The sequence below is a fragment of the Pelophylax lessonae genome (genome assembly GCF_965119305.1).
Source record: "Pelophylax lessonae genome assembly, chromosome: 1".
NCBI classification, from domain to species: Eukaryota; Metazoa; Chordata; class Amphibia; order Anura; family Ranidae; genus Pelophylax; species Pelophylax lessonae.
In genome coordinates, this window is record NC_138768.1 from 229,765,075 (window position 1) to 229,784,186 (window position 19,112).

Here is a 19,112-nt window from a genome sequence, read left to right on the forward strand (position 1 = left end):
CACAGCACATTCCATAACACAATGTGCATTTTGTTTATGCCCTGAAATTGCCTTGTGGGGTGTGCTGGGGAATTCCTCAGCATCAACTTTTTGGATAAGGCAATATCTGCATACTGTTTCTAGGAAACCCAGGCAAATTACACAGACTGTGGCAAAAAAGTCATTTACCAATTGGATGTTCAGTAGGAGACTGGATATTTCTAATGGCATATAGGCTGAGAAATATCCCCTAATTTACCAATAGCTGTGATTGAAGATGCAACCAGTCAATACAGCTCAACTGCTGCCTTCAAATTTTGTTTCGTCACAATTTGATATCACCATAGTGTCCTAATTTGCCCATGTATAGGTAACAAAACCCACATATGATCAGAGCTCAGCAGAGGGTCCTCTGGTATTTTCAACAACTCCCACAATATAGAATGACGACCATGCCAGCAATTATAGACAAGATTAAGGCCCCATGCACACGGGGCGTTAGAAAAAACGTACGTCAAAGCTAGTTCCGATGCCGGAAAAAGCAGCTGTAAAAACGTGCTTTCAGCAGCTTTTTCCATTGGCGTTATTGCACGTTTTGCCACGTTGCTTTTAGCAGCGTTTTTTTTTCTTCCATTCAAAATCAATGGTTCTCTATGGAAGCCTATTGATTTGAATGGAGGTCGCACCGCAAGTCGGATCCGACTTGCGGAGCGACTTGCGCTGTGGGAATCTTGAGGGGGAACTCCACACCAAAATGGGAAAAAACCGGCATGCCGTGACGTCATCGGGGCCACGCCCCTAATGGCTATATAATAAGCTGCAGAGACCGGAGATGGGCATAATCAGCGGAGACGTCGTCGGAGGAGGACCGGAGGAAGAAGAGCCGACAGCCGACAGCAAAAGAGCAGAAGACCGGAGAGGAGAAGAAAAGAAGAGAGGACAGCAGAAGAGGGGACAGCAAAAGAGCAGAAGACCCCGGAGAGGAGAAGACAAGAAGAGGGGACAGCAAAAGAGCAGAAGACCCCGGAGAGGAGAAGACAAGAAGGGCGGACAGCAAAAGAGCAGAAGACCCTGGAGAGGAGAACACAAGAAGAGTCGGATGAAGATTTTTAATAAACTTTCCAAAACGTCTCCTGTCGTTATTTCCATACACTGCCTTTTATGTGGTGAATGAGTAGGGGTACAGTGTACCCCATACCCATTCACATAGGGAGGGGGTCCGGGATCTGGGGGGCCCCCCTTGTTAAAGGGGGCTTCCAGATTCCGATGAGCCCCCTGCCCGCAGACCCCCACAACCACCGGCCAGGGTTGTGGGGATGAGGACCTTGTCCTCCTCAACATGGGGGCAAGGTGCTTTGAGGTGGGGGGTGCAGAGCTCCCCCTGCCCCAAAGCACCAACACCCCCCCATGTTGAGGGCATGTGGCCTGGTGTGGTCCAGGGGGGGTGGGGCCGCTCGCTCGTCCCCTCCCCTTTCCTGCCGGGCTGCATGCTCGGATAAGGGTCTGGTATGGATTTTGGGGGGGACCCCACGCCGATTTTTCGGCATGGGGCTACCCTCAAATTCCATACCAGAGCCGAAGGGCCTGGTTTGGAACCTTGGGGGGGGACCCCCACGCCGTTTTTTTTTCCATTTTGGCGTGGTCGCCCCGCAAGTCGGATCCGACTTGCAGTGTTGCGGTGCGACCTCCATTCAAATCAATAGGCTCCCATAGGGAACCATTGATTTTGAATGGAAGAAAAAAAAACGTATAACGTGGCTTAACGCACGTTAAGCCACGTTATAGCAACATTATTCAGCTTTTAGCAGCGTCAGGCGTTTTTAACGCTCTAACGCTGGTCCTCAGAACGCGCAGGTCGTGGGTTCTTGTTGCAGCTTAAAAACGCCTAGGCCACTTACAGCTCAAAAACGTCTGAGTGTGCATGAGGCCATAGAATAACATGGAGGGGCGTTTTTAGGCTGCAGAAAGAAAACGCCTGACGCTGCTTACAGCGGCGTTAAAAACGCCCCGTGTGCATGGGGCCTATTAGGAGCTCAGAGCCATATACAGACTTCTGCAGGATATATTTTTATTATGTATCTATCGTTTACATACATTGAACAAATGTTCAGTTATACAACTACTTAAAAGATTACTTATTGTATAGTCATAGCTAAAACCCATTTTTAAACTAGTATGGTTTGATAGAACACAAACATATAAGCTCAATCGCTCTAGCTTTGTCATCTACAGGGTTAGGGGACAATATGTAGGATTTCACAGAAGTTATGCATGGAATTTTGCACCATAATTCAATATGCAGACATATATTCACCAAATAATGTGTCCAGGCTTAGGTCTTAATATGCTACAGGCTTAAAATATATGCCTTGTGTGATGGATACAAAAAGGTCTTTGTTAAAACCATCAATTCTACAAACCCCCATGTTGGGCAGTTTACTGACCAGACAAGCCAAGTTTTAAAATGAAAGTCTAAAACTACTACTAAATGGGCCAGAATTACAGAACTGCGATGTGTTTTCATACATTCATATGGGGAAAAATTTGTTCACCAAATGTGTCATAGGCCACATCTTTGGAGCTTGCTCTGGTTCTGTTCAATGAATAGAGAACTAAATGCTACATATAAACCACAACAGATACACTGAATAAAAATTCCGAAAAAATAAAACTTATGCATCTTCAGGGACCTATAACATCTGATTGCCTAATTAGACATGAGGATATGTAAATTATTAATGAAAATGGTTTTGGAAACTCGACTCATTAAAGACGATGAAACAGAAAGGCCACTGACAACAGATGGCACTTGAAGTTTGATCCAAGAAAGAGAATATCAGATGTTTTTGGAGACCAAAGAGCCAGTGCAAATCACAGATTTTACTTTCTTCTTTATCTAAGATTACAAGATCTGCAGGGTAGACATGTCAAATAATGGATAGTCTACTTTGCTTATGACATTACTATTAGATCTTCTATCTGACCTGCTGATTTGCAACAAACCTCAGAAAGAACGCTCTATTGGAAAGCTAAAAACGCAGAGTGAGGTCAGTATAAAGAGTAGCTCAATCTCTGTTTTCGCAGACAAAAATAGGCAGGGCAAGAACTTCACATCAAGATATAGAAATCTTACAGGATGACCTGGACAAAAAATATTGAAGTGGGCAACTACATGGCAAATGAGGTTTAATGTGGAGAAATGTAAGGTAATGCACTTGAGGGCTAAAAACAAAAACCCAAACTACTCACTAGGGGGAAGAACCTCTGGGGGAATCAAGGATGGAGAAAGATCTGGGAGTCCTAGTGGAAGACAGACTGAGCAATAGCATGCAATGTCAAGCTGCAGCTACCATAGCCGGCAGACTATTAGCATGCATAAAAAAGGGGATATACTCCAGAGATAAAACTATAATCCTGCCACTTTACAAATCTCTGGTTAGGCCACATCTGGAGTATTCTGTCCAGTTCTGGTCACCAATCCTTAGAAGGGATGTGCTGGAGGCAGTTCAAAGAAGGGTAACAAAACTAATTAGGGGATTGGAGGACCTTAATTATGAGGAAAGCCTACAAGCGATACATTTATTCTCGCTGGAGAAGAGAGGGGACATGATAGTGATTTACAAATACCACAATGGTGATCCCAGCATAGGAAAAAAACTATTTAGTCTCAGGAGTGTAAGAGGACATGTGGCCACACAATGAGATTGGAGGAATAGAGGTTTAACTTTAAGTAGGGGGTTTTTTGCTGTCAGGGCAGTACGAATGTGGAACGCTCTTCCACAATTGGTGGCATCAGCGAGGAGTACTGATACTTTTAAAAGACTCTTGGACGTGCATCTCAAAACATAATATACAGGGATATGGGAAATGATTATCGTCACTGACACACACACACACCTGCACAGGTTGAGCTGTATGGACTATTGTCTATTTAACCTTAACTACTATGCATCTATATAAAAATCAACTTTATTGAGGTAAAGAATTATCACATCAGCTGATATATGGTCACAACACACCAGTGAGGTGAAGGATAAAAGAGCCAGGATCTACACACTGCTCAATTTAAAGTAGTTGTAAAGGCACAAGGTTTTTCTTTGCCTTCATGTATTCTATGCATGAAGGTAAAAAAAAACCTGTGTGCAGCAGCCCCCCCCCCCCCAATTACCTGAGCCCCCTTTCGATCCAGTGATGTCCATGAAAGTCTTGCCTCCCTGGGGTCTCCCAGTATAACTTTTTTTTTTTTAAGACAAGACTTTATTATCATATATAGAAGGAGCAAGAAAGAAACAATGTTCCTTATCCCACCCACTCAGCGCTCATGTATATGCAATACTCCTAGGATCTATACATGTATATCCAGCAATGCAGCAAGATATACCGGTATGCCTATATACCCAATAAAGCAGCTGCTATACTAAAGACATAACATAAAAAAGGGGGTGTGTATAAGAGCCTAAGCCCACATAGACACTAGCAGCGCTAGAAACAGCCCCTAACGAGGTTGATGGTATATAGCAAAAACAACCAGCCTAACAAGGTAGGGAATTGTTATAAAGCCTAATAGTTCATAAGTCCATAATATTCTCAGGGTGAAGTCACACGATAAATGGGTGCATAGAAACTCCTAGTGTAGTGAAACACCAGACTTCTTTATCGATCACTCAGCAACCGTCATATCCTTCACCTCACCGCTGTGCTCCCCCCCTTGAGAGTGGACACGTACCCTTAACGCTAGGGTTTAGCGCTTTATTACATTTCACTACACTAGGAGTTTCTATGCACCCATTTATCGTGTGACTTCACCCTGAGAATATTATGGACTTATGAACTATTAGGCTTTATAACAATTCCCTACCTTGTTAGGCTGGTTGTTTTTGCTATATACCATCAACCTCGTTAGGGGCTCTTTCTAGCGCTGCTAGTGTCTATGTGGGCTTAGGCTCTTATACACACCCCCTTTTTTAAGACTTTATTATCACTTTAGGTCCCTTTCACACTTCATAACCGTGCGACTTCAAGTCGCAACCACTTCAAAGTACTCCCGGCAATACTTTGGTCCGACTTTGATGCGTTTTGAGGTCCATAGACCTCAAGATTACACAGGCATTGCTCCAAGTCCAGTCAAAATCAAGGGAATAAAATAAATAAATTGCGTGACTTTTAGGTTGCACAAGTGTGAAAGGGGCATTAATGCAAAACAGCAGGGACCAGAAGAAGACAATCAGCTGACAGAAGCAGAAAACACAAGCCGGAGAAATTGCACTGGAGAGATTGTCGGATGAATGATTATTATTTTTTTTTTTTTTGGAATGCTAGTCTCCATATGAAAAATGAAGAGGTTACTAAAGTTATGAAAATTCTCATAAGACAGAATAAAAAATTGGAAGTGATATATTGTATTTGTGTTGTATTTTGGGACAAAAGCTGTACTGATTAAACAAAAAATCGTAAGATCTGGTATCGTACGAGAAAAGTTCTCTCATTTGTCCCTTCGGATAATTTCAGACAAAACTTTTCATACGATTTTCTGATCGTGTGTACTAGGCTTAAGCCGGCAGCGCTGCAGCAGAAAGAGCCAGCACACGAGTGGAACAGACAACGTGTTTCTGAGCTAGTATGCCCCTTTGTCAAGTCTGGGGTGATGTTTTGTTACCAGGCTGAATGTTCTCTATGTTACATGTAAATGGATGCGGTTATGGATGCCGTTATGCGGTGGTGGACTTTTATACTCTGCGTTTTTGCCTTTTCTGTTCTGAGTCTGGTTGCAGATGCTATATACCATGGGTGTCCAACCTTTTGGCTTCTCTGGGCCACATTTAGTGTAGAGAAATTTTCTCGGGCCGCATATAAAATATATACTAGAATTAAGGTATATAATTAATAAAATGCCGCCACACCCTTCCCGCACGGCCGCACCCCCCGCACTAACACAACTAGAGGATGATCAAATGAAATGGAATCAGTATACGGAGGTTTACTTCTTCTGAGAGAAATTTAAGGAACACTCTAACCACTTCAGTGATTTGAAGTGGTCATGGTGGTGGGAGTTGGAAACCCTGCACATGCTCACATCTCCCCCCCCCCCCTCCCCTCTGAGTCAGCCTCTGCCTACGTTAGTTGGAAGCCGATGTGGCCATGCCCCCGACCCGACTTCCTTCCTCCCCAGCAAAAAAAAAAAAAATTGTCAGGGGGCAGTGGGCCTCATTGCCTGGGGTTCCGGGCCGCATGTGGCACCCGGGCCGCAGGTTGGACATGCCTGCTATATACGATGAACAGTTGATCCTGACGCCTCTCTCCACGTGTCCTCTTCTCCGAGACAGAATTTCCCATTGCTCTTGGACTATTTTTTTTAATACCATATAAAAGAGCACAAGCTAGTTAGTGCTACAGTAGAACTACATTTTTGAGGACTCTCTATTGGCTGACCTTTGTACACGCAAGCCACTTGGCTGACTCCTTTGCTTTAATACTCAAAATACTACAACTCTTTATCTGCATACTTGTGCTGGGTTAGTAACCCAAAGTATTCAAAGGAAGGTCTGCATGAATAATGACAGCTAGGTAACTGGTATATGCAGAATGAGAAGTCTGCAACAGTAACCTCCATATTTCTTAGTATGTATGGTTTTCCTTTAACTATTAAACTTGTTGGCTGTAACTGAACTAAAAAAGACCAACCTTTACCTGGTAGACCTTGGTAGTTTCACACAGCCAAGCTTTAGATCATAGAGTGGCTCTCTGCCAGATAAGCACTTTACAATCAGCGTCTGACAAGGGCCCTATTGTCGAAAGTGATAGGAAGCCAAACAGGTACAATTCTGTGGGACTACAGGACTTCTGAAAGGCAATGGGGTTTTGTTAAGCCTTTTCTTTTACTTAACATTACTGCGATAATCACAGAATGGAACATTGCAGCTCATTCTATACCCAGATTTGCTGCCTCAGGTAAAAAAAAAAAAAAAAAAAAAAAAAAAACTTTGCAACTAAATTTTTAGAAAAGGACTCTGGGCAATTTTAAAGGTCTTTTCAAAATGTGTTGCAGAATACCAACTACCTACGTTTCACAAAGGCTGCAGCACTTCTAAATTCAGAGAAAATACATTTACTTTGAAGTGAAATACACACAGGCCTGTCACAGCAGAGAAAAAGTCATTACTTTGAAGTGAAAAATACACAAGCCAAGTTGCCCTAGATAAGAAATTCTTGGCACACTCCAACAACAATGCCCAAGCTGAAATGTGAATTCTTGATGGATACAGATAAAGTAATGTTCATAGCAAACACCTTGGCTTTACTGTATTGCAACAAAAAAAATGGTCTGATCAAATCAGAGCTCACTCTATAGTGAACGACACAATCAGTACCGGTATCAGATGTCCCAGAACAACTTTAGACTACTATTACATGTTTCTTTATTAAACCAAATCGGTGCTAAATAAAAGGGATATACTATAATGTAGGGCATACCACTATAGTGCGTAAGTGATATTTAAAGTATCTACTGCCAAACCTTTCGTTTTTTTTGGAATGGATGGGTAAAGGTTAGCACCCCTGTCAGGTTTTACTGCTATCCAAAGTTTTGTTAGAAAGACTTTCCCTCGCCTTCAATTTTGGGGACAGCATTTTAACAAACAGGAGGTAAGGGAAAATCTACACTCCGAAAGAAGAAAAAAAAAAAAAAAAAGCTGACAGGGGTTTCAAAATGCCCTTACTTTATTTAGCAATTTTACTTTTTTCAGTGTTGCGGTTAGGCCGGCCATAAACTGTTTAAATTTCGGCTGGTTCCGCCGGCTAGAGATTTGAACCATGTGTGGGCAGGCTGAATATGTCAAGTTGATCGCTCGATCAACTTGGGTACAACCAGCTTGCCAGATTTACTTGAAAGTATCGCTACCGGCTGCTATACCTGCTAACAATAATCAGTGTCTTCTCCCGGCAAGGCTGGCTTCCTCCGCCCCCTGCTGCCCTCCCCCACCCCAGCCGGGAGAATACAATGTCTTGGCAGGAGGGATTCCCCTGTCAGCGACGTCTGTGTTGATGATAAAAGGGAATCGTGCAAATTGATTAAAGGAAAGAAATTTACACAGTCTACTGTGTGGCCTAAATTAGAGACATCCCCTCACTTCCTGTCCTGGGGGTAACCTTTTTTCCAGACAGGAAGTAAAGGAATCTTCAATTGCAGTAAGACCTGACATGAGTTCCAGTTCTTCCCCACTCTATCCAAAACGAGAAAAATTATTGATATAGATACACTTTATTCTATTTTATACTTGGCCAATTCTATGCCAGTTCATAAAAAAGAATGCGACCCGTTGGGGGAGTGAAGGAGCAGTGCAGCTTAAAGCGGTTCTTGTGTCAGTGCTTCAAAAATTAGAAGTCAAAAACTGTAGCTGACTTTTAGTAAACACTCACCTAAACAAAAATCCAGCACTGTCCTCACCTGGGCCAGTTCTTTACTGGTGCCATCATGTTAACTGTGGTAAGCTGGATGGGACTCCTTCCAGTTTCACAACCGGCTGCCAACTAAACATGCATGAGCCGCGTTGCACTTTGTGAATGGTCATACAGCTTTCTGGACTTGACGTGTCTCAGAAGATTGTGGGTGGGGGATGAAAGTCCACTTTAACAAAACGTTACTTATACCTTGGAGTAGTTGTAGCCAAACTAAAAAAATTATTACAGCCACAGCAATATAGAGGAAGAACATCGATCAGTTTATCTTTTATTTCTACAACTGCCAGATCATTGCTTCCCTTTTCCATCACGCAGTGGTTAACATCTACTGAAAGTTCTTAGTTCAGATTGTAGGAGCTAAAATATTTACCCAGCACCCTGCCTCAAAGTCACTATTTCCCCAACTCCAGCAGGCCTGACTTTGTTTAAATTTATATATATATATATCTATATCTCAGACACTATTATACCATATGCCCAATGCTTTACCACCACTCCATAAAAAAAAAAAGAAGAAGAGGTAGTACACATATATATACATACATACATACATACATACACACATATATATATATATATATATATATATATATATATATATATATATATATATATATATATATATATATATATATATATATATATATATATATATATATATATATATATATATATATATATACACACATACATACACACACACACACACACACACACACACACACACACTAATTCCAAGTGGCTGTTTAAGAGAGAAGGAAAGGAATTTACTAAAATATTTGGATAGAGTGAAAAGGATAGAACGCCTGTTGGATTTTTACTGCGAACCAGAGATTTCCTCCCACTTAATGCGCTGGCGACAGGACTTCGCTTTTCACTGCCATCTGTGTCCTTTTTTTACAGATTGTCCCTCTCTTCCTGTTTGGTGAAATCACTGTGCCTGTGACAGTAAGGCCTCCATGTCACATTTGCATCCATGCTCCATGGTAAGGCCGTGTATACCTGCACAAGTGTGCATCCCCATGCAGACAATCCTGTAGCTGTCAATTGGGAGAATTATTAAAATAAACGGATTTCACCCAGATAGCAGTAAAAAGCCAACATATGTACTCATAGGTGATCTTCCTCACTCTAGTCAAAACTAAAAGAAAATATAAATATTTTATACACACACACACTAAAAATGTTTGTACCCAACATCAAAATTTTAAAGAGGCAGGTGAACATACCAATAAGCAAAAGAAGGTAAAGGGAGTATAAGCAGCTGGGGGCTCTGGCATTTAGATGTACCCGTTTTACCCTGCATGACAGAACTTCCCCTGTAAGTGGTATAATAAAGTGCCACTGGGGCAGTAAAGGTTTTAAACCAAAAGCAGTGACAGAATCCTCTAAAGCCCCGTACACACACGCAGATCGTCGTCATACAAACGTCGGCGGACGAAAGATCTGCCGATTGTATGCGTGTTGGTATGGTGCCTCCGACAGATGTCTGCACACAATCCGCGGACAAGAGTCTTTCTTGCAAACATGAAAATTTTTGTCTGCAGACACCAGAACGGACGATTGTTCGCCTGTCAGTACAGAAATCAGCCGACAGACCGCAGATTTGCAAGACTGGGCATGCTCAGAAAATAAAAAACACAGGGAAAGTTAACCATTACATGACATCACTTCTGCAGTCAGCTGAAGTCTGCGGACAAAATTCTTGTGCTGTCCTTGTGCTGTCTTTGCACTTTTCAACAGACACCGACATCCCGGGGAGAAAAGACGAACATTTGTATGACGACGATCTGCGTGTGTGTACGGGGCTTTATTCTCAAAAGCAGAATTTCTATTCAATATCAGATCTAATAGTATATAGGAAGGATAATCTATTGCTGCTGGCTTGTTCTCTCTGTGCTTATGGAGCTGTCAGTACAGACCAAGGCCAGTGTACACATTGTTTGATTACAGTCAGACTGATTGTGTCTGCACTGTAACAGAATACACAATGTATCTTGTCCAATCACCTTCTCATTCAAAGCCTTTATCCAGAAGTTACATGAGCAGTCATAAATAAACTGCAGACAGCCAGCTATAAAAACATCAAGAAAGATCCCGGATATCTTCCTGGTCTTCACTCCTGCTATAAAAACATGTGTAGCTAAATGCAGGGGCTTCATGAGTCTTGACACTTAGGCCCCCACTTAGGCCCCTTTTACACTTGTGCGACTTGGGACTACGACATGACAAGTCGTACTCCATGATTTCCAATGAGTATCATTCAGATCTGTGGGACTTCAAGTCGCAACAACGTCAAAGTAGTCCCTACAATACTTGGTCCGACCTTGATGCGTTTTGAAGTATGTAGACCTCAAGATTACACAGGCATTCCTTCAAGTCCAGTCAAAATTGCAGAAAAAAATAATTGCAGAAAAAAAAAAAAAAAAAAAATCACACGACTTTTAGGTCGCACATGTGTGAAAGGGGCCTTAGGGCCAGTTCACACTGGTGCGATGCCAGACATTACATGCGAGTTGCACATGCGATGTCTGTGCGATGCAAATTCAGCCACACAAACTGTATGGCTGAATTTGCCTCACATTTGGACCAAAGTTGTGCAGGACCCTTTTTGTCTGCACCAAAATCAGATCACATGGCTGTTCCCACGCATACGATCGGATCCCTGTCTGATTTCACAGTTGGGACTGCGTTCTGCAAACCGATTTGGAGGCGTCATTAACTTTATATTCACACACGCAGCGGTTTGCAGAGCACAGTGTGAACTGCCTGAGATTCTGATGACTGCCACAGCTAATTCGCTGTGAATTTGCAGCGCATCCAGTGTGAACCGGGCCTTAAACTGATTGTAAAGCCCCATTTGTTGATCTATAAAAAAACCAAACATGTTCTACTTATCTCCTCTGTGAAGTTGGTTTTTCACAGAGCAGCCCAGATCCTCCCCTTCTCGGGTTCCTCTTCAGTGCTCCTGGCCACTCCCTCCCGTTAAGTGCCCCCATAGCAAGCAGCTTACTATGGGGGCACCCAAGCTGAGGGCCCATGTATCCATTTAGACACTGATCCATGGTTCAGCCCGCTCCCTCTCTAATCATTGGCTCACCGACTTTGACTGACAGCAGCAGGAGCCAACGGCGCCGTTGCTTTGTCTCAGCCAATAAGAAAGGGAGAGTCCCAGATGGCAGAGGCACTGGTGGACATCGCTGGATAGAGACGGGCTCAGGTAAGTATTGGGGGGGAGGGGGAGGCAAGCTGAGGGGGGCTGCTGAATACAGAAGTCCTTCTCTAAATGCATAGAATGCACTAAGATGAAAAACCTCCTGACTTTACAACCACTATAAGATGGACCTGAACACAAAAGTGTAGACTTTCTATCTTAGAAATGTTAATTTTTCCTAAGCAGTAACCTGACAATCTACCTTTTGTCTTTAACTCCTACTGAAAAATGACAGTGCATTTCCCAGTATGTGAGGGTGCCTAGGCACTCCTGCTCCATGAGCATTATAGCTGGGAATGCTTCTGATAACTAGCTCCCTCGAGATTTGGAGTGAGATTTGGTGAAGTAGCTCCTATGATGCTCACTGTCCTTGCTAGAGAGAAAGCTGCAGTAAACAAACTCCCTGCTTCTGCTTAATCCAATCAGTGCTTTATTCACCTCCTCTACAGCTTCTTGAATACCGTAATCTCTCATCAGTAATCAGTGGGGCAATTCTCAGGAAGAAAAGGCCTGCTTCTATCAATGTGGCCATCTCACATGGAGAGAGTGCAGAACAAGGAATGGTAAGTCAGTACCGGGAAGATCTGCTGCAGGGAGCCTACAGAGAATACTGATAGACTGGTTATTTTCCCTCTTCTGTGTTTTTTTTTTTTTTTGGGGGGGGGGGGGGGGGGGACGACGACGACATATGCCTCACTTCCTTTCCTCCCCTGCTACAATGCTATGGCTTAGTGACTGGACCAGTGCCATCATATGGGGGCAGGGAGAGAGTCCCTATTTCTGTGTGAGCTCTGAATATAGTATTTGGAGCTTACTGCATTCTACAGCTGGAAAGATAGACAGGGAATTGGTACCCCTAGGTGTATTAAAAGAGCTAATGATAAGTGGGCTCAGCTTAGGGGCCGCCATAAATAATATATAAAAAAAAAAAAAAAAAAAAAAAAAAGGAGGAGGAGGAGAGATATTTTTACGTGAATGTTGGCTTTGAGCCCTCAAGTTGACCTGTCACAGGGATTTGAGGCGGGAGACACGTTTTGATCTCCCTCACTTGTACTGGGGGGCTAAAAAATACCCCTTGCATGACAGGACCCCTCACATTTGTCTTTGTTGGGCTGGACGAGCTCCCCACCCTCCCACCCTGTCGCATGGCACTGTTTATGTGGTTTTGCCACCCTTGGATCAAGGGGGGGACTCTGCTTAATGAATTTCATGTTTTATCGCTCGAGTTCTATGAGCGATTTAGACTCGGTTCACATTAGCGCGACTTATCAGCCTGACAAGTCGCGCTTCCTCGCGGTCCATTGACCGCTACAGGACCCATTCTAATAGGAGCGACACAAGTCGCTCCGACTTAGAAAAAGGGTCCTGTACTATTTCGGGGCGACCTCGGAGCGACTTGCATAGACTTCCATTATGTGAAGTCCCTGCAAGTCACCTCCCGAAGTAGTAAGGAGTCGTGTCGCCTCAGTGTGAACCGACTCTTAAAGTTTTTAATATAATATATTTTATATATAATCATTTTATTTATGTTTTTTAATAAAGTTGAATTTGATGAATTTAATACCAATAAAAGGTGCCGCGGCCATTTAAAATACCAACTTGCTGTATGTCTATCCGATTTCATTTAATATTTAAGTTTGGTTAGGTAATCTTAACATGCGACCTACAATCCCATGACATTCAAAATTCACATTTTATATACAATTATATATTTATACTGAACATACCTGCTGTATCATACAAATGAAGAAAAATCTCTTTGTTTCCAATCGTGACGCTGCTTGTATATTTTTCAAAAACAGACGGGGCATATTGCTGTTAAGAGAAAGCAAAATATTTAAATACAATTGCATATATGGTTTTAAAAGTACAAAAAAATATTTTAGCTTATGAAAGTAGTCCTTTTTCACATCCGTTATATACATTACTACCATTAGTACAACTACTTAGGCCATATAGGTTTTCTCTTGGGGCAATTATGAACACTTCTCACTGTGTTAGGGCTAATCCTTCCCATACGAGAAAGTGAAATATCTAATGGATTAATCAACAGAAAACCCTGAAAAGTTAATAAGGCAAAAAGAAAAAGAAAAAAAAAAAAAAAAGACACACACACACACACACACACACACACACACACACACACACACACACACACACACACACACACACACACACACACTGGCCATTACAAGGGCTTTCCACTCTTCCTGTTTTTATTATGGGAAATGCAACAAAATGTGCTGGAACATACAAAATTCTCAGGTAAAAAAACACAGGAGTACACTTTTATACATCATCTGGTATTGTCCAAAATTTAGAGCCTTCTGGAGGCAAGCATATCACATACAAGCAAACTTACATTGACCTTGGGAATACCCCAGCTGCACATCTCCAGAAAAAAAAAAATATATATATATCTTTAGAAATCCACTTACTCAATGCCACTAGGGCCTGCATGCCCATGCAATGGAAACAAGAAGCACCACCTACATAATTCTGGCTAGCCGAACATCACTGAACTCCCAACACATGGGGGATCGGACAGAAACTTTGAACCACAGAGGCAACAAATTCAGGCATACATGGTTTTACTGATTATACTTTGTACATTCTGGGCAGTATAGAAAACTTGTCTTGGGCACCTAAACCATGGGATAACGCCCCCTATTCATGGGCCACTCAGATAATCGGGACGACTTATCGTTTGCATTTTGTTGATACTAGTATCGAATTCAACAATGTGTACTAAACATGATTTTTTTCGTACGATTCTGGAAAAGCTTCCTGGTTGTGTAGCTACGTATTGGATAGTGCAAAACAAAAACAATGGCAGCCAGGCTTTTTCCGGGTTATTTTCGCGTTTCTGATCATGCGTGGGCTTTGTCTATCAATTTTTATTGGACGCATACTGTACTGTCGTTCGTTGGCTATCATACGAAAAAAGTTTTCATGTTTGTCCCTTTGGATTTTGTTGGACAAAATGTGGTGATCAGTTGTCGAAAGCGGTGTACTAACGATCAGATTATCGTGCGATCAATTCGAAAGATATTTTTTTTGTACGATTATCTGATCGTGTGTACAAAGTGTAACACTATAGGAATAGTGCCCTTATCTCCCCCCCCCCCCCCCCCCTTCTTCCTCTACCTTCCCACTCTCCAATTCATCCTGCTTTACTTACCACACTCTTTGTATTTTTCTCTTTTTTTTTTCTTATCTACTAAAATACCCCTCTTATATAGTCCTTGCTTCATATGTCCCCGATTTTAGCACATAATGAATAAAACTAAAGAACAAAACAAACGTGTCTGTCCACAGTGCAAACAAGACCTCAATGCATTTTCTTAGGTTTAACATTGCTTTATTCAACAAGGTCATCTGTGGTTACCACTGGAACATGCTCTATATTTATCTAGGTCTCCATTTTTTTTTTTTTAATTACTTATAATTTATTTAGGCATATGTCAGGAACATGTTAAAAGCTAAATGTTTGCAATCCGATTGTCTTGTCTTAAATACAAAATTTACCAAAAAGAAATGCAAGGCCATAATTACATACGTGGAAAATATAAACCAGTGTATAATCAGCGCAATATTAGATTAAGTGCCAGAAACCTGTATGAAAAAAAAACAGCCTGAGGCTAATAAATGATTGCTGCCCTCATCTGACAGATCTTATCTCTCACAACAAATAAACATATACCATATTCGGTGTTGCGCAACCAATTTATAAGGGCTATAAAATATTGAAAAAACAATAAACTCAACAATGATAAAGTCCCAATATGTGCAATTCATCGCTGTATGATTCAAGTGACAGTTCAAATTAGAAAATCTGAAAATAATGTGATCCAGTGAATTCGATGACCACCACTTCTGGCTTAATTGCCTGATCAACTCCAAATGATGACCCCACCACAGAGTCAAATAAAGATTGTCCCACAGGATGCCACCGGGGTATTCCTCCTCTGGGTGTCTGCAGGCTTCGCTAACCTACTCTTAGGGTCTCAGACAATTATAAAAGAAAACCATAGTGCTCTCTGCTTCGAATATTTATTGTATAAAACGTAACACAGGGATTCAAAATACTCACAAAAGTACACAAAAACCATGCATGTCATAATCACATGTTGCTGATACAAACAAATGACATCCAAAAGTAACAGCTCATCCATCTGTACGCATTACGCCCTCTGCTAGGCTTCTTCAGCAAGTGGGCAGCCATCCGTAATCCACGGTATACAGTGGGTACGGAAAGTATTCAGACCCCCTTACATTTTTCACTCTTTGTTATATTGCAGCCATTTGCTAAAATTATTTAAGTTCATTCTTCTTCCTCATGAATGTACACATAGCACCCCATACTGACAGAAAAACACAGAATTGTTGACATTGTTGCAGATTTATTAAAAAAGAAAAACTGAAATATCACATGGTCCTAAGTATTCAGACCCTTTGCTGTGACACTCATATATTTAACTCAGGTGCTTTCCATTTCTTCTGATCATCCTTGAGATGGTTCTACACCTTCATTTGAGTCCAGCTGTGTTTGATTATACTGATTGGACTTGATTAGGAAAGCCACACACCTGTCTATATAAGACCTTCCAGATCACAATGCATGTCAGAGCAAATGAGACTCATGAGGTCAAAGGAACTGCCTGAAGAGCTCAGAGACAGAATTGTGGCAAGGCACAGATCTGGCCAAGGTTACAAAAAGATTTCTGCTGCACTTAAGGTTCCTAAGAGCACAGTGGCCTCCATAATCCTCAAATGGAAGACGTTTGGGATGACCAGAACCCTTCCTAGAGCTGGCCGTCCGGCCAAACTGAGCTATCGGGGGAGAAGAGCCTTGGTGAGAGAGGTAAAGAAGAACCCAAAGATCACTGTGGCTGAGCTCCAGAGATGCAGTCAGGAGATGGGAGAAAGTTGTAGAAAGTCAACCATCACTGCAGCCCTCCAGCAGTCGGGGCTTTATGGCAGAGTGGCCCGACGGAAGCCTCTCCTCAGTGTAAGACACATGAAAGCCCGCATGGAGTTTGCTAAAAAAACACCTGAAGGACTCCAAGATGGTGAGAAATAAGATTCTCTGGTCTGATGAGACCAAAATAGAACTTTTTGGCCTTAATTCTAAGCGCTATGTGTGGAGAAAACCAGGCACTGCTCATCACCTGTCCAATTCAGTCCCAACAGTGAAGCATGGTGGTGGCAGCATCATGCTGTGGGGGTGTTTTTCAGCTGCAGGGACAGGACGACTGGTTGCAATCGAGGGAAAGATGAATGCGGCCAAGTACAGGGATATCCTGGACAAAAACCTTCTCCAGAGTGCTCTGGACCTCAGACTGGGCCGAAGGTTTACCTTCCAACAAGACAATGACCCTAAGCACACAGCTAAAATAACGAAGGAGTGGCTTCACAACAACTCCGTGACTGTTCTTGAATGGCCCAGCCAGAGCCCTGACTTAAACCCAATTGAGCATCTCTGGAGAGACCTAAAAATGGCTGTCCACCAACGTTTACCATCCAACCTGATAGAACTGGAGAGGATCTGCAAGGAGGAATGGCAGAGGATCCCCAAATCCAGGTGTGAAAGACTTGTTGCATCTTTCCCAAAAAGACTCCTGGCTGTATTAGATCAAAAGGGGGCTTCTACTAAATACTGAGCAAAGGGTCTGAATACTTAGGACCATGTGATATTTCAGTTTTTCTTTTTTAATAAATCTGCAACAATGTCAACAATTCTGTGTTTTTCTGTCAGTATGGGGTGCTATGTGTACATTCATGAGGAAGAAGAATGAACCTAAATGATTTTAGCAAATGGCTGCAATATAACAGAGTGAAAAATTTAAGGGGGTCTGAATACTTTCCGTACCCACTGTATATAGAGGTTTCAATTACTTACGGTACTAATTATCCTTAAAGAGTGGACACCTGTGTACTGAACCGGGAGAGTGGGATTATAATGGGTGACTCCTATTCATGTGTCACCACACCTAGTAGACTCTTCCTCCCTTCAGCATGTCAGTATGGGTACTTCCGCCCTACTCCCATCCACCAACGTATCGGCTAATCCAAACAAGCAGGACGGAACCAGAAGTGACGTCATAGGAAATTACGTTCAGGACTCGGATCGTTACAGAAACAGCGCTTATTTCCCCCTTTCAACTATCCCTACTGCCTGAACTACCACCACCGGTCCTGGAATCGGGGATAAAAACAATAATCCAACTAACTCCCTATATATAAAACTATTGGACACTAACATTGTGAAATTTCTCCTATAAAAACCACAAAAAAAAAAAAAAAAAAAAAAAAAAAAAAACACACCATGATGAGCTGTTACTTTTGGATGTCCTTTGTATAAGCAACATTTGATGACACGCATGATTTTTTTATACACTTTTGTGAGTGTTTTTAATCCCTATGTTATGTTTTATACAATAAATATTCGAAGCAGAGAGCACTATGGTTTTCTTTTATAATTTTTTGGCCGAATATGATTGAGACCCCAAGGAGGAGGTGAGCGAAGCCTGCAAACACCTAGAGGAGGAGTACCCCGATGGCAACCTGTGGGACCATCTTTATGGGACTCTGTAGTGGGGGTCATCATTTGGAGGTGAGCAGGAAATTTAGCCAGAGGTGGTGGTCACCGAAATCACATTTTCAAATTTTCAAATTTGAACTGTCACTTGAATCATACAGCGGTAGATTCTACATATTGGGGCTTTGTTTAATATTGTTCATTTTATTGTTTTTTCAATAATTGATTGCGCTACACCGAATATGTTCTATACGTAGCTACATACGTGTCTCAAGTCAATGAATGACTAAAGTATCGCTTTTTGGGGGTCTTGAGCTGGTTCAATTAGGGAAGCAAGCAGGTCCTGCAGAATCAGTAATAGGTTATGGTCTATTATTTTCAGTGAGACAATTCTCAGTGAACATGACAAAGTTTGTAGCATGTAAACAACTAGTTCTGTTTAAGGTAAACTAGCATTTGTCTACATTTAACTTACAAATCTAATCTTTGGATATGGAGGTCAAGCTATAAAATGGAGTTGCTAAAAAAATGCAATTACTTTATTAGACAGCTTGCTGCTTGGGATTCCTGTGTCGCTTTAATATAAAAAAAGCTAAATATCTATTGAACAGCCATGTCCCCCCCCCCCCCTTTTTTTTTTATTATTATTATTATTATTATTATTATAAGGGAATCTATGGCATATTTACAGTGAACATACAGGAGCTATATATAAATGCATTCAAACAAGAGTCGCACAACTTTCACCCAGGATTACATTTTTCAACTGAATCCAGATAGAAAAAAAAATGTATGAATATTGTAAGAAATGGTTTATAAAATTACCTGTTTGCATAATTGCTTTTCTTTAATGTTAGCGTTACATTGCATTAGATATAGAGATTTTTAGCTTAAGCCTACTATAGATGGTTCACATCGTGG

At 41.8% G+C, this 19,112-nt stretch overlaps 1 protein-coding gene across 1 annotated transcript in view; it reads right to left on the reverse strand.

Annotated features, from left to right (window-relative positions):
* RHOF (ras homolog family member F, filopodia associated) overlaps positions 1-19,112 on the reverse strand; it is an 82,924-nt gene that overhangs the window by 31,453 nt on the left and 32,359 nt on the right. The window contains exon 2 of the mRNA XM_082251563.1: positions 13,378-13,465. Within this exon, the coding sequence (XP_082107689.1) occupies positions 13,378-13,465 (88 nt within the window). The remainder of the gene's footprint in view (positions 1-13,377; positions 13,466-19,112) is intronic.